General features: G+C 39.9%; 1 protein-coding gene across 1 annotated transcript in view; it reads right to left on the bottom strand.

Moving 5' to 3' along the window:
• WDR64 (WD repeat domain 64) overlaps positions 1-15,307 on the bottom strand; it is a 72,254-nt gene that overhangs the window by 12,835 nt on the left and 44,112 nt on the right. Inside the window, exons 15-22 of the mRNA XM_045816615.1 lie at positions 13,234-13,410; positions 12,680-12,810; positions 9,785-9,886; positions 8,700-8,769; positions 7,756-7,792; positions 7,072-7,211; positions 5,536-5,641; positions 1,621-1,679 (exon numbers count right to left, since the gene is read on the bottom strand). Coding sequence (XP_045672571.1) covers positions 1,621-1,679; positions 5,536-5,641; positions 7,072-7,211; positions 7,756-7,792; positions 8,700-8,769; positions 9,785-9,886; positions 12,680-12,810; positions 13,234-13,410 — 822 coding nt within the window. The remainder of the gene's footprint in view (positions 1-1,620; positions 1,680-5,535; positions 5,642-7,071; positions 7,212-7,755; positions 7,793-8,699; positions 8,770-9,784; positions 9,887-12,679; positions 12,811-13,233; positions 13,411-15,307) is intronic.

Raw genomic sequence — 15,307 nt, 5'->3', positions numbered from 1 at the left:
TGGTTCAGGAGGGCCAGACTAACCTCTGATTTACAGACCCACGTACTAAGTTTCCATTAGAGTTCTAATTTAGAACTGAGTGTGGTTTAATGTGTGGCATGGATTAGTCTTTGTAGCAATGTGGCATCTTATAACCAGATTCTGTTGTATATTCATAAACAGGCAGCCACGTAAAAATTGGAAAATCACATTGTTCACATACAGAGAAGGTTGAAATGAGGTTGAATGGGGGGAAAAGAATAAGTTATTAAAATAGACTCCTTTTAAGTTGGTGGAAATGCTTTAAAATCAATTGCACTATCCTTCTAATTTAATATTAGCATATAACTTTGTTTTAAATGTTTTGTCTGAATTTTTGAAGCGTCGTGGTCAGTTGGTAGAAAATCCTTTAGTCAAAATCATATTTTCCTGTTAACATTAGTAACAGAATGTTGATCATCATCATAAGCAGGAGAAAACAATGAAATAATGCTCCCCCTGCGCATGGGGCAGGACTATGATGGTTTTGTTGGGCTCATAGCATGCCTTGATTGTAGGACACCTGTCGCTGTTGATGAATGAATGCCATTGCTTCATAAGTTGAAGCTTATTCTTTTCCATTCAATCCCAGTATGAGCTACGAGCATACATGGAAAGAGCATTGGATTAGAGCACCAGGGCCCTGGCTCTGACCCTGATTCATCGTTAGCTGCCCACGCCATCCTAGGAAAGCCACTCTCCGACTTTTCCTCTGCAAAGTAAAGATAATCCCCAGAAAGCTAAATACCCGAACTTCATAAAGACTATCATGGATTCTTGGAAACAACAACAAAGCCCTCCACGGATAAAATGAAATAATATTTGAAACAATAACCATTCTAAAAGGCTCTGCAAAAAATCCAGTCCTACTCTATGTCGGCATATGTTTATATTATAATTCAAAAATAAAACATTATTTAAGCTAATGTTTAGCTTTTGGATTTGAAATATTAGCTTAAAGGAAAATAAAGCTATGCAAAAACAGTGCTTCCTTGCTGTACTCTTTAATTAGAGTTGAGTGAGTCTTTATAATATATGTATATATTTGTATATCCACATACACACAAGAAGTGCATATTTATATGGTTATAAAATAAGGAGGTGTTGACATTTACATCATATTAACACTAAAAATAGAATACGTATGTTTAAATTATAAGAAGGATTGAGACTAGATGTGAGAAGGAGTTTCTTGAAAATAATAATAGTTGAACACGAGGTTCGGCTTGCAAGAAAAGGTTATCCAGTTTTCTTCCGTGAAGATACAGAGCATGTAACATCTGACTGTGGAGGACTAGACAATGTGTGCATTCTTTGAAGCTCCGGTTTCCATGTAGATTCTCACAGATATGTCAAAGCGTGAAGTCGATGCGGTGACCAGTGGCTGGCCCACTCACTCTCTCATCCCTCTTCTCACCAGGAGACCTCTGTTGCCTGTCACACAGCTTTAGCAATGGTGTGTATGACATCAGTAACAGCACATGTGACTAGAGACAGGAGGTCTTGACCTGTATTTCTGTCTTTTGTTGTGATGTCTAGCACAGAACAATGCTCAATGAACACGTGCAGATTCACTAATTAAACTGCAATGGAAGTTCTTACCTTTTCCTCATGAGGTGGATCCAGGAAGGAACCAATACTGCAAAGGATAACATGTCCTTCTGTATAAAATGTAAACATTGGAACATTTAGTTGGGCGTTCTGTTGTCTAAGTGAATACTACCCAGACTGCCAAGATATTGTGATTCAGGCATTTGTAAGGGTAAACAACATAGACTCCGAGAAACCAGAAATTAAAGAAGAAATTTCCTGTCAACTTTTATATATGGTGATTCTTTTCTGTCTCTGGGTAAGTAAGTCATAATGAGGTTGCCTTATACACTCAAAGTCAAAGTTGTTCAAGACATCAGGGTAGATGAAATGGAAATGAGTACACCGTGACCAAATGGAGCCTGGGCCATTATAGAGATAATCAGCCTATAAATCAAATGGTAGTTATGACAGCTAGATTTTTAAAAAGCAACAATGACTACACCTAGGCCTGTCATATTCAAACTTCAAAGCCAAAGATAAAGTCTTGAAAGAAGCTGGTGCAGGGGGAACGTTATTTAAATAGAAGCAAAGAGAAGAATTATGTCTGACGTATTCTAAGAAACTGTGTATGCAAGAAGAGAATGGAGTGAAATATTTAAGTGTTGAGCAAAAAATACCCCCACCAAACTAGAATTCTGTATCTTTAAAAATGATCCTTCAAAAGTGAAGGAGAAATAAAGATTTTATTAAATAATAATCAAGATAATTAGTTGCAAGTACACCCACCTTTCAAGTAATATTTTTAAAAGTTCTTGAGAAGGAAGGAAAATGACAGATGAGAAACGCAGATTGACATAAAGGAAGAATATAGGAGAAGAAATGAGTAAAGACAAAATAAAAATAAAAATAAACAGATAATAGTTTATTTAACATAAGAGCAGTTACAAGGTTTTTGATTATTATGATTTATGAATACCTGAAATGAATCACAGTAGTGACATAAGGAATGGGAAGGAGAAATTAGGAATACTTTGTTATTCTGAGGTATTTAACTACCTGTGAAGTGGTATAGTGTTATTTGAAAGTAGACATGAATCTGCCCTGGCTGGTGTAGCTCAGTGAATTGAGCATGGGCTGCGAACCAAAGTGTCGCAGGTTCGATTCCCAGTCAGGGCACATGCCTGGGTTGCAGGCCATGGCCCCCAGCAACCACACATTGATGTTTCTCTCTCTCTCTTTCTCCCTCCCTTCCCTCTCTAAAAATAAATAAATAACATCTTAAAAAAAAGTAGACGTGAATCTGATGTACGTATACATAGCAAACTCTGGGGAAGTCACTAATTTTCTTTTTTTTAAAAATGTGTAATTAATATGCTAAGAATAGATAGAAAATAGAATCATATCAAATGCTCACTCAAAACCACAAAAGGCAGAAAATGGGTGAAAGACAAAAATAGAAACAAACAAAAAACCAGGTCAACAAATGGAAAATAGTAAGAAGTATGGTAGATATTGATTCAACTATGTCAATAATCTCTTCAGAGTATAGATAAACCAATTAAAAGACAGAGACTGTTAGAAAAAAATAAAAAAACAATACTTAACTATATGTTGTCTGTAAGAAATCCATTTTAAATATAAAGAAATAGATGGACTAAAAGTAAAGTGGTAAAGGTTTACATGCTAACAGCAATCAAAAGGAGGCAGGAGTAGGTATATTAATTTCAAGCAGAGAAGACGGCAGAGCAAGGAAAATGATCAGGGATAAGCAGGGGCATTACTGATGTCACAGAGGTCAGTTCTCCAAGAAGACATAATACTCCTCAATATACATGTGCCTAAAATCAGGCCATCAGAATGCCTGATGTAAAAACTGAAAGACCGTTAGTAGAAATAGATGAATCTACTCTTGTAGTTGGAGACTTCAATCCCCTCCATCAGAAATGGGCAGATTGGCAGGAAGAAAATCAGCAAGGACAAAGTTGAATTCAACAGCTCCGTCAATTACCTGGATATAATGGACATCTATAGACTACTTCATCCAACAAGAGGAGAAAACACACCTTTTCAAGCTTTCCTGGAACATTCACCAAGAGAGGCCACACTCTGGGCCATAAGTCAAACAGTAACAAATTTAAAAGAATAGAAATTGAAATGTATGCCCTCAATGTATAAAATTATATAATGGAATTCAATTAGAAATCAGTAACACAAACTTAGCTTGAAAATTCCCCAATACTTAGAGATTAAACAACATACTTCTAAATAATAGTTGAAGAAGAAATCTCAATAGAAGTTTTACATATTTTGAACTAAATGAAAATGAAAATACAATTTTTGTGGGAAGCAGTGGAGGCAGCGCTTACAGAAACATTTATAGCATTGGATGTATGTTAAAGAAGGATCTTAAACTAATCATCTAAGCTGTACCTTGGAAAACTAGAAAAGGAAGAGCAAATTAAATTTAAAGTAAGCAAAAGAAAAGAAATAATAAAAATCAGAGTAGAAATCAATGAACCAAAAGTAGGACATTGATAGATAAAATCAATGAACCAAAAGTAGGTTCTTTGAAAAGATCCATCTCGTATTTTTTTAATAGACTTATGACATAGCAGGTAAAGTTGGTATAAAAATGTGGAAGCTGTTTTAACAAAGGAACAACATTTTCCTGATCTCAGATTTCTCTACTACTCTGCTACAACCAGAAATGGTATATAAACTATGGAGGCTGGCAGATAAATAAATGTATGATGTCAAGAATAAGAATATCAGAGTAGAAAAGGATTGGTGGTGGGCAATAAAACCAGATAAAATAAAGGCAAACTTAAATAAGTGCTGTAAATCTACTGATATTATTGAATACAAATACAAATAATTATTTTCTGTAATTTCCAGAAGACTTAAATAATTGTTGGCACAAAATGGTTTGTTGTGACTTTCATAAAAAAACTTTTGAAATAAAAAAATTCCTAAAAGAGAAGATGTAAAATTTAAATATTGATGTAATAGCCCTGTCTGAATGCAAATCTCCAGATTACATTAGCAAGTAAGTGGGGGGCGTGCAGAAAAAAAGACAAAGGCAAAGTGGACTAAGCTTTCTGTTTAACTGCACAGATGCTATTTCAGTCTAAATTCTAAAAAATTGGTTAATTTTTTTTAGGAAAAACTTAAAGGTAAGCACTAGTAAACTTAAAAACTGTATTTATGGATTCATGTACATTCACTGACACAATCTATAAACGCATGGGAGAGAAGAAATGAGAGAAATTTACAATTAATGCAAATAACAGAAGAAAGGAAATAGAAAGGAAGCATAAAAAAGAACAGTATACATGAAAGAATTAAGGCCAAGTGTATTAGTTATAATAATAAGTATACAAGAAAGTCCTCCTTTGAAAACAGTAATTCTTCTCCTCTCTGGTCATGCCACTGCTCCCTTTAACAATGAAGATTAACACAACTCTACCCTTTCAAGGTTAAAAATGAAAACTTTACATTCCTCTCAAAATGTAAGGTAAGGGGAGTCCTATATGCAACTTAAAGATGGAAGAAAGAGAATGTCTCGCTGCAAGGAAAGAGCTAGGAAGAAAATAGGTTCTTTTCGTGGGAACAGAGGGTGGTTTGGGGAAAAAAAGCAACGAATAGTAACTAAGATTCTGGGAATTAAAATGTAAGCATGTGAAAAGATATGCCTCCGCATTAAAACAAAATCAATGTACAGAGTTAAATATTAGTAACTGTAATAAATATTACCAAGCTGAATCTAGGAAGTAGAAGATAAAACAAGGAAAATAGGCTTCCTTTTCACATCATTCCTTGTTCTATTTATTCAGCAAGCCAGCCACCGCCCTCGCAACACTCTCTCACGTTCGAACAACCCTCTTATTCTTTTGTATCAACATGTGTCTCCCATTTTCCTATGCCCCTTGTTATATCTTGTAGGCTAAGAGCCCCTCGGCCGACCACGTGAGGGCAACAACTTACCGACGTTGCTCGTCAGTAGAACCCGGGTGCAGGAATCAGTGCACAGTGACGTCAGAGAAACGGCCGAGTGTCTGGTCAAGGGCAGCACGTCCTTCAGCAGTCTTCCCTGCATGAGGCAGAGTAATAAATTCTATAAAATATCCATACCAGCTACTGCAGGTGAGTTCCTCTGTCCAACAAATTTTCTCGACTACTGAAGCGTGGTTCTAGTCATAATGAAGTAATCTGAAACTATTCGTAGGAACTTACTTTTTTGAAATTAGATATTCACAAAGGTGTAGACGCCTATGAATGACAAGCATCTACACTCTCTTACAGGTCATTTCTATGTTTGGGGAGTGTTTCTTGGACTGCATGACCCTTTCATGCAGTTCCTCTGACCAGCTGTATATTCTCTTAAACATTCTTTTCAGGTTTGAGTGTATCTCACTTGTGTTAAACAGGGATATTGTATTTGCTTTTTTAGAAATACCTACTTTTGAATGTTGGTGCAAGATTACAGACTGTAGGAGATTCGAATTCAGAAGGTCAGTTTTCAGCGCTTAGCATGTCAACATCGGGAAGAACTCCCACACTCATTGCCTTAGGGAATAAACGTCCAAACTTGAGAAAACAGAATTTGATCTGCCACTCGTTTCCTGAGATTTGCTTGGATATAATCATTTTTCCTCCTAACTCTCTCACTCACTTATTTCTCTATCAGAAAAAAAAAGGGCATCGCTCCAATACTAAGATGTTCTTGGGCAAAGTTATCGGTACGCTAGTTTGTGTTTTCACACCAGGAGTTCCCCCTAACAAGCTGGGATCCATGGCCTTGGAGGTTTTATCCAGCAGCGCGAGACTGCCCTGTGTGGTTGGATTCTGCTATATGCCACACAGAACGGTAGCTGATTTTCGGGGCTTCCCTCTTGAGAGGAGCCTTATGAGTGGTACCTTCGCTCTTGCCTCTCTGTCTTCCCTGTTATCGTGACCCACCTGCTCAGCATCCCCCCTTCCATCAGCTTCTGTGGCCAGCTCAAACTCCGCCTGCCTTCCACCCCCGGCCACTTGTAACAAAAGCTTCTAGTACAATGGAAGTTATGTCTTCCACTGTAAAATGTCTAAGGACAGCAACTACAGTGTAATAACTGCTAATAGTTTGCAAACTATTGGATAACTAATAGTTTGTAAATTTATGGATACTCTACATTTCAGTATTCTTCTTTTACAACAATTGAAATTTTACAGCATTGAAATTAAATACACAGTAAAATATTTAGCAGCATGTACTCCTAGTTCAATCTAAAGAAAAGAAAGATGCAAAATAGTTAACTTTGCAGTGTTGACAATTTGATCTCTTGAGTTACAAAACTGGCCTATTTTAAAGTTTGAGTGGCATTTTCAGGGAGCCATCTGCAGAACCAGCAGTTTGACTAGAAGGTTAAACAACCCTAAAATTAGATGCTCTGTGGAACCCTAGACGGCTAAGGTCCACTTAATGATCCTCCTCATCTCCCCCACCCTCTGCTATCCCAGGTAAGTGATGGGCCTCCTCACCTCCATCGTCCACAAGCGCAGGTGCCCATCCTGGTGAGCGGTGACCAGGAGTGGCGGCTTAGACTCTGGGACACAGGTGCCTCCAGGATGTCTTTTGTCCGCTGGCTTTTGCTCTCCCACAGTGACATCTGTTTGCTCACCTGTTGGGAAATGACTGAGCTACCCTGGTGTGCAGTACTCGGAATTTCAAATTCTATAGACTGTGACAGAGGAGGCAGGTAGGAACTACCAAAAAAGACACATTCTTTCCCTGGAATTTTTTCTTTCTCCACCCTGGAGAATTTCAGTCAGGGCAGAGAACAGCACAAGCACTAACAAGTGGAATCCTATCCCACCAGAAAAACCTAAAGAGCTAATTTTTGGTCCTATTGAAAGCCTCTTTATTGTACGTAACAGCTGAAACTACGTAAACAACCAGTTTAAGTCTTAGTATCTAGTATAAGATTTAGGAAAATGGCGGGAGATTAAGAGGCTCAGTAATATTTTGGATCTCTAAAATCTAGAATTAGTATTTAAAAAGGTACCATCATAATGAAAATGCTACCTCCTAAGGGCTGAATCCTAAAGCTCCTCAACATTTAGTCACGGGAAGAATATATATTCATTAAGCATATTCTATCACCTAAACTCCCTATTGCCAAGGAATCATTTTGCTATAAGAAAAACAGGAGATTTTACACTGACCTTTAGACTCACTGTCATGTATGCTCTGCTTGCTTCCCTGAATCGTGGGAGAGAAAGGAGATATTTCTATAACATTGTACGCAAATGAAGTACTGGATCAGCAGATTCTTCAGGTACTTCACACATCTCTAAAGCACGCAAGTTATTTTTGGAGTCATTCTTTGAAAACTGTATTGCAGAGTTTTCCATGTGCACAAATTGGGCATCTGCAAGACATTTTCCTAGTGGCTTGGATATAGCATTGTAGGAGTCATTAAAGGCGTGATGCCTGCCACGTTCTTGGGGCATATTATTTTGAGTTCTATTAACAGCCATGCAAGTTAGGCTTATTATGTACTTCTTCCTGATGAAGAAATGGAAAGTCGGAGAGGAAGTATTTTCTGTAAAGCTAATCAGATAAACAAAACATTTGGATTCAAGTTCAAGCCCAACTCTTACATCCTTATAAGTTTATTCTTCCCACCATGCTAGTGGTTTTAAAACCACGTTCGCCGTGAAAACATCCCCTCAAACAAAATCCTAACTCAAAGCATAATGTGTAAAAATACGTAAAGGTGGAACTGAAAACCCAACTTGAAAAACCCGCATTACATTGTGTAGTCTCTTCCCTGACGTAGAAAGCGTGTAATACTTTTGAGCAAAAGGGTTGGTGTAGAGTTATTGCACAAACATAAAAGTAGAATATGTAATTTATTTTATTCATGATTAGGTATCGATTCTTTGCAGATAGGAAAGCCTTCAGAAGCAGGAAAAAAAAAGGTGAAAACAGTTTAGGCATTGCTTCCTAAGGAAACTGAAACTGAAGTTTTTACATAATCACTTACACACAGGATTCTTCACCTTTACCTTCCCTCAAAGGAAGGGCTCAAATGCAACAAATTGCTGTTTGGGGCCAACGACATGGGGTGCAACATGAAGACGTACTCTCCCTGTCCCTTGCTTACCTTGCTGCTCTGGGGCCCCTTACTGGAACCGCGCTGGGACGAGGAGCACAGGGAATCCTGACTCAGTCGCCTACACGAAGAGGGAGGAAGCCCAGTGAGGAGAGGCTGAGACAGTCTGTCGTACTCAGAGCGTGCTCTGCTCCGCATTCCCTTCAATGGATTCTTTCTTTCGTCCTCTGCAGACACTGAACCACTCACTCACTCACTCACTCACAAACAAAGCACACCCTGTATCTTGTGTAACGAGTGCTTATCTGTCTGGTGTTAGTGGAGATGGTTGGGGAGCCTCAGGAGCTAAGGTTCGCTGCTGCCTGGTCTGGGAACTAAAAGTTGGTCCCGTCTCGAGGCTGAGGCTGAATGTGGTCCAGGGGGCTCTGACACCAACGTGGCGGGAGTGTGCTGGTGGTGTTGGCGGGGGTTCCGAGTACCCCGGCGACTTCTGCCCTGCAGCGTCCAGTTCTGGCCTCGCCCAGACGGTGCCGAGCTCTGCTCGGATGGGCTGAGATGTGCATTGGGGTTCTGGTGCAGGCAGATCCAGAACGAGTCCTCAAAATATTCTCAAAATAAGGACATTTCCAGCCAAGGAGCAGAGAAGGTGCTATATCCTGGTTCACGACTGGGTGACCCAAAACTAGCACAGAAGTGTGTTTATCACAGCCTCTTGGCAGAAAATCAGAGCTCTCATGCAAATACGAAGAGAAAAAAATGCTTTTTCTTAGATATATAAATAATGGCCTGCTCTCTCAGACATGGGTGATGATTGCTCAGTTTCAGGGGACATCTAACGAAACCTGCTGCCGTATGATTTGTCCTGTTGGCCTTGCAAGTTGCATCTGCTTCACGTCTGTGCTCACAGAGTTTGATGTTGGCTGCAAGTGTGGCCAAGGGAGCAGCGTTTCCCTACTGCTGGGACAGGGGGCTGTGGGATGGACAGAGTGAGGGAAATGGCATCTCCACACAGCAAGCTAGACCCTTGGGGACCACCCACTCCAAGAGTCAGTGCCAGCGAAGAAGGCTAAAATGAAATAGTCTACTCAATTTGTCTCTCCTTAATTGTATCTCTTGATTGGTAAGCACAAAGTTACCTTGCACATTCAGGGGTCCGGAAGAGGAACAGTATGTCATTAACTCGAAAGCGTTTGGGGTCCATGTCAGGATCTACTGTGAGGCAATCTTCAGGTCTGTATCTGGGAAAAGCATACATGATAGATACTTACACATCAGGTAATGTACATTACTTACATTGCATATCCCAGGCAGAGCTAACGAACTCCTAAAATGCCGATGGCATTGAACATGCAGGGAAACCCTAAAGGTGCAGAATGTGAACATATCTTTCTTAATAAGGCTGTGTATAACAACGTGATCATTTAGTATTCAAATGTCTTTTAACTCAACTAGTCTAGTCTTCCTAGTTATGCAGGTAAGAGAGAGGACTTATATAAACTCCCAGAAGTTTCATACAGTTTCAAGAATAGAATTGTACTCTTGGAATAAGTAGAGTGACAAATTGGGATCAAGTATGGTTAATGCCATCAAGAACCTTAGAATTGAGGGGAGAAGACAAGCAGGTGATTCGGGGATCGTGCTATCCTTGTTACGTGAGCCTCCCGCTGACCCAGATTCCAAAGCACCAAACACCTTCCTAGGCAGTTTCCTGGGAGGAGAGCGATAATCCCTAATTGCCTGCACTGGTGCTTCATGCTGAGCTCTTAAAGCCACACTTAGTGTTCTTTACAGCAAACAGAACTTGTAGCAAAGTGTTCCTTTTCCTTTAGTGGAAGTTGCGTCTGCTAATTAGACCTGATGAATGATGAAGGAGTCTCTTGGGGGAGAACCAAAGAGGAACTTGTGGGCCCTGGCCAATGTGGCTCAGTGGACTGAGTACTGGCCTGTGAACCAAAGAGTCACCAGTTCGATTCCCAGTCAGAGCACATGCATGGATTAGAGACCAGGTCCCCAGTGGGGGGTGTGTAAGAGGCAACCACTCATTGATGTTTTTCTTCCTTTCTTCCTCCCTTTTGAGGAGCTTGTGGGCTTGATGACTTGCTGAGCTCAAACTTTGTACATTTTCCAGCTCTGCAGATTAGCTGAATGGTGAAGTGGACTATTAATTAGCAGGAACAATTTCTAGTTTTGTCCCCAAAGAGTTTTGATCAGGAAGAGCTATTTCTCCTGACTGATGAAGGATCTTAGGCAAAGTTTGAGGTAGATGGTCTCCACCATGAATGCTGACGCCCTCTTTCATGTTTGAGCCTTTTAAGCTGGGTCTAAATGACATTAGTCATTTCTGTGCTAAATTATGTGTTTTGCAAAATACTCCAAAGATTCTAAATCAATTGGTTTTATACAATCATCTTTTTCTCAGAAGGGGACACTCTGTGTGACCCTCTAAGGCCAGTTATCTTCCCTGACTAGGTGTTGACTTTGCACGCATCCCTGGGCAAAATGCCCAGTGCTCCATCGAGGGGGATCCCTGCCTTTAAATTGGACATGCCCTCAGGGCAGCTCCCCCTCTTTAGGCTGTGGCATCAGGACCGCAGTCTCTGCCTTGTTGGTCCATCTGATCTCCCTTGGTGGTGAGTCATACACAGCCGACGCTTACAGTGTGAGAATGGCATTAATAAAAGGGTGAGACACTGTGCAGAACATATTCGAGTGACAAGCACAGAGTCTGTGAGAAAATCCCAACTGTGAGGGCAGAAGGGCAGGAACAGGAGGATGGCTGGAGCCCGAGGGGCAGGGGCCAAGAGAACATGGGCTGTGGTCCAGACAAAGGGTCTGCAGAAACAACTACTTCAACTAAAAGGTTCCACGGAGAATAAATCCAGGGTCTAAACAAGGAAGATGCATGTCCTGTCAAAAGTTGGTGAAAAGTATAGACTCAGACTTAGATTGGAAGGGGCATGGAGACCAGGTAGACCAGTAGTATGTAACATGCTGTACACAGAGAGCAGAGATTTCCTTTGCATTTTCTTCTTTTCCCTTGTCCTCTCCCACTCTTTTCCCCTCCTTTACACCTGTTCCCTGCCTCCAATTGCTTAGATATACTTGGTTTTACTACTATTCATTACTATTCATACACTTGGTTTATTACTATTTATTACTATTCACATACTTGGTTTCATTACTCCTCAAGGTTCCTGCCCACCTTGTACCTCAGAGTACAATATTACAAACTCCTTTGACATAGGGTGTTCACACATGGCCCCTGCTTTCTAGCCCAACTGCACAACAGTGGATTGCTTATTATTTGCAATCCATCCACAGCAAATAATACAATGTTACATTATATCCTTTACAACCAATGGCAGAACATTTAGAAATGGATGGCAGGGAGAGGATGATAAAATTTCTGGCCATAGTACAGAGAAAATCTGATTGGTTGGGATTTAGAATTGCATAAGCCACGCCCTTGTTAGCACAGATCTGTAATGAGTTAGATGTGTTGGGGTGATGAATGAGAAGGAAAATCCATCTAGAATGCCTCTCGCCATCCAACTATGGTGACTTGGTAGACGGTGGTGTCACTGGGAATATATAGGAAGGGGAGTTTTGGGGAGAGGAGCGGACTGGGGCAATGTTTGGGGCATGCCAGGCTTTAAGGGTCCTGGTAGTTGCCAGATATGTATGTGTGAAGCTCTGGGGAGATTCGCTTTTACGATGAGTATGCATTTTAAGTGTTTGTTGAGGTTATAAATTTGGACAAGATCACATGTGAAAGCAGACACTAAAGTGAGAGGGGTGAAAGTTTGACTGCTTAAGAAGACAAAGCCCAAAGGCTGACCTTATTTATACGATTCTGGGATTTAGACACTTAAAACATACTCTCCCCATGCTCATAACTCCAGGGAACCTGCCTTGAGACTCTTGACCATTTTCATTTAATTCTTTTGCTCGTTTGTCTGTTTTAGCATTGAATGTTACTTGGGCTCTTCTGTAGTTCAACTTACATTATTTCAGGGAAAGATGCAACTTACAGTTCTTTGACAGTGGATGTCACAAAATTCCATAAGATGATCACACCATTTAAGGTTCCAGCAGCTATCAAATTATATCCTTCTGTTTGCAATAAGTCAATGCAGTTCACTTGGGTACAAGCCGCAGGGCTCTGAAGAAGGAAGGAAGCTGACTCACACACTGTCCTGGACACAGCGTCGCATAGACGCTATGTGTGCACTTGGTTACTCAAGAATTAACCTAAAGGGTCTTACTATGACTTTTCAAAAAAATGTATTGAAGTGTAATTGGCATACAGTAGTATATTTATTTCAGTAGTACAACACAGTGATTCAAAATGTATATGCTTACCACGTGATCCCTACAAGTCTGAAAACCATCTGCTGTGCAAAGTTATTATGGGGTTATTGACGACATTCCCTGTGCTGTGTGTGACATCCCCACGGCTCCCTTGTTTTGTAGCTGAAGCTAAGTGATATAGTCCAGCGCAGTTCATCATGATATTTTCTGTATTTTTGTGTTTATCTACAATGTTCCACACTAGAAAGGAAGAAAATCCAGAAACAGAACTTACATTAGCACGTGGAGAAGAGGTTTCCGTGGCTGCCAACGTCACATCCGGGAAAGGAATGGCCACATTCCTCTCTTTCCCAGATGACTTCAGATGCACAACGTGATTAACCCCTTGTAGGACAGGTGTGACGTCAGGCAGCTCCCACACCACCATGAGACAGATATCACCGTCTTTGCCCTGTCACAGAAATCCAGTGAGTACCTGACAAACTCAACTATTTTCTTTTGAGCTGTTGTAAGGATATAGAGAAAAATAGAGCATATCACAATGTATCTACCACCCATTTTTATCCAGTCTTAAGCTCTATCCATCCTTCCCTAACATAATTCCTCTTTCTTCTTCCCTCTCCAGAGGTAACTAGTAATCTAAATATGGTGTTAGTTATGAAAGTTTTAATATTTTTATATAAACAAATACATATATTCTACATAAACATGTATGGTATACATACACACTGCTTCCAGGCTTTTAACTTTTTTATAAATGCTATCAAATTGTACAGATTCTTCTTCAACTTCCTTGCTTCTTAAACTTATATTTTTTGAGATTTATACAAGTTATTACACGGAGCTCTAGTTCATTTAAACTGCTTTGTAGTATTGCATAAATATACTACAATTTATTTTTTCTCTTAGTGATGGATGTTCAGGTTGTTTTCAATTTTTTGCTGCTTTTAAAATTTTTTTAAATTGTTTTTATTGTCACCCCAGGACATGCTCATTGATCTTGGAGAGAGGAGAAGGGAGGGAGGGAGAGAGGGAGAGAAACATTGATATGAAAGAGAAACATTGATCAGTTGCCTCTCATATGTGCCCCAACTGGGGACCGAACCCACAACCTGGGTATGAGCCCTGACCAGGAATCAAACCTGCAGTCTTTTGGTTAAGGGGATGATGCTCCAACCAGCTGAGTTACACCATCCAGGGCTTTTGCTGTTGCTTTTAAGGACAATTGCTATAGTTTCTTTTAGAACAATGCCTTGGGGAGAATGATCAAGTTGTAAGGTATGCGCATCATCAACTTTACTAGATATTACCAAGTGACTCTTCCAGGGAATGTTACCTACTTCCTACTTCCACTCCCACCCGGACTAGAGAACAGTTCTTTCTTCACATTCTTGCCAACACTTGGTTTTACTTAATGTAATTTTTCAGCCTATCTGACGGGTTTGAAGTGGGACATTTCAAAATTGATTTTAAAGTTAATTATATTAATCACATTTTCTGAATTAGGGAGCTGAACTTTTTGCGTGTGTGTTTGTGAGACATTTGGGTTTTCTTACCTGTCCCGTGTCCATTTTAACCTGGGGTTACTTGTTTTAATTTTGCATTTGTGGGATTTCTTAAGCTACTCTTGTTCCTAATCTTTTCTCAGTTACCTGGGGGTACAGTGAGTAGTCTTTTCATACCATGTGATTTGTTTTTACTTTTTTAAAAAGAAAAGTGATTATTTTTAATGTGAACATAGCAAAGATATTTTGTGGTATCCCGTGCATGAAAATGTCATAGCTCTCCATATTTTCATATTGTTGCTTTTTTAATGTCCTTTACTTTTTCCCCCCACAAGACTCTTGCATATTTTTATTGAATTCATTTTAGATGCCTCATATTTTTCTCTGCTATTATAATATTATCACTTATTCTACCTTCTAGTTGGTTATTATCGATGCCATGCCATTGATTTTTGAATTGTAAGTTTTTAGATGGGGATAAAGCCACATTTTTTTTTAATGAAAGGTGTTCGACTTCTTTTCTAAAATATTTTATTTATTTATTTTTAGAGAGGGAAGGGAGGGAGAAAGAGAGAGAGAGAAACATTAATGTGTGGTTGCTGAGGGTCATAGCCTGCAACCCAGGCATGTGCCCTGACTGGGAATCGAACCTGCAACACTTTGGTTTGCAGCCCACGCTCAATCCACTGAGCTACGCCAGCCAGGGCTAAAGCCACATTTTTAAGGCTGAATGCAGCCATGGTCAAGTGGAGAGGATATCAGGCTAAGTGTGAAGACAACACATTTCTAGCCTCGGATCTAGTGACAGACTGAGGAAAGCGTATGTTTTGGGGCGCCTTATTT

This window comes from Phyllostomus hastatus, unplaced genomic scaffold, assembly GCF_019186645.2.
Source record: "Phyllostomus hastatus isolate PE091 unplaced genomic scaffold, TTU_PhHast_1.1 phas_contig_148, whole genome shotgun sequence".
In the NCBI taxonomy this organism is placed as follows: domain Eukaryota; kingdom Metazoa; phylum Chordata; class Mammalia; order Chiroptera; family Phyllostomidae; genus Phyllostomus; species Phyllostomus hastatus.
This window is presented reverse-complemented; position numbering and strand designations above follow the sequence as displayed.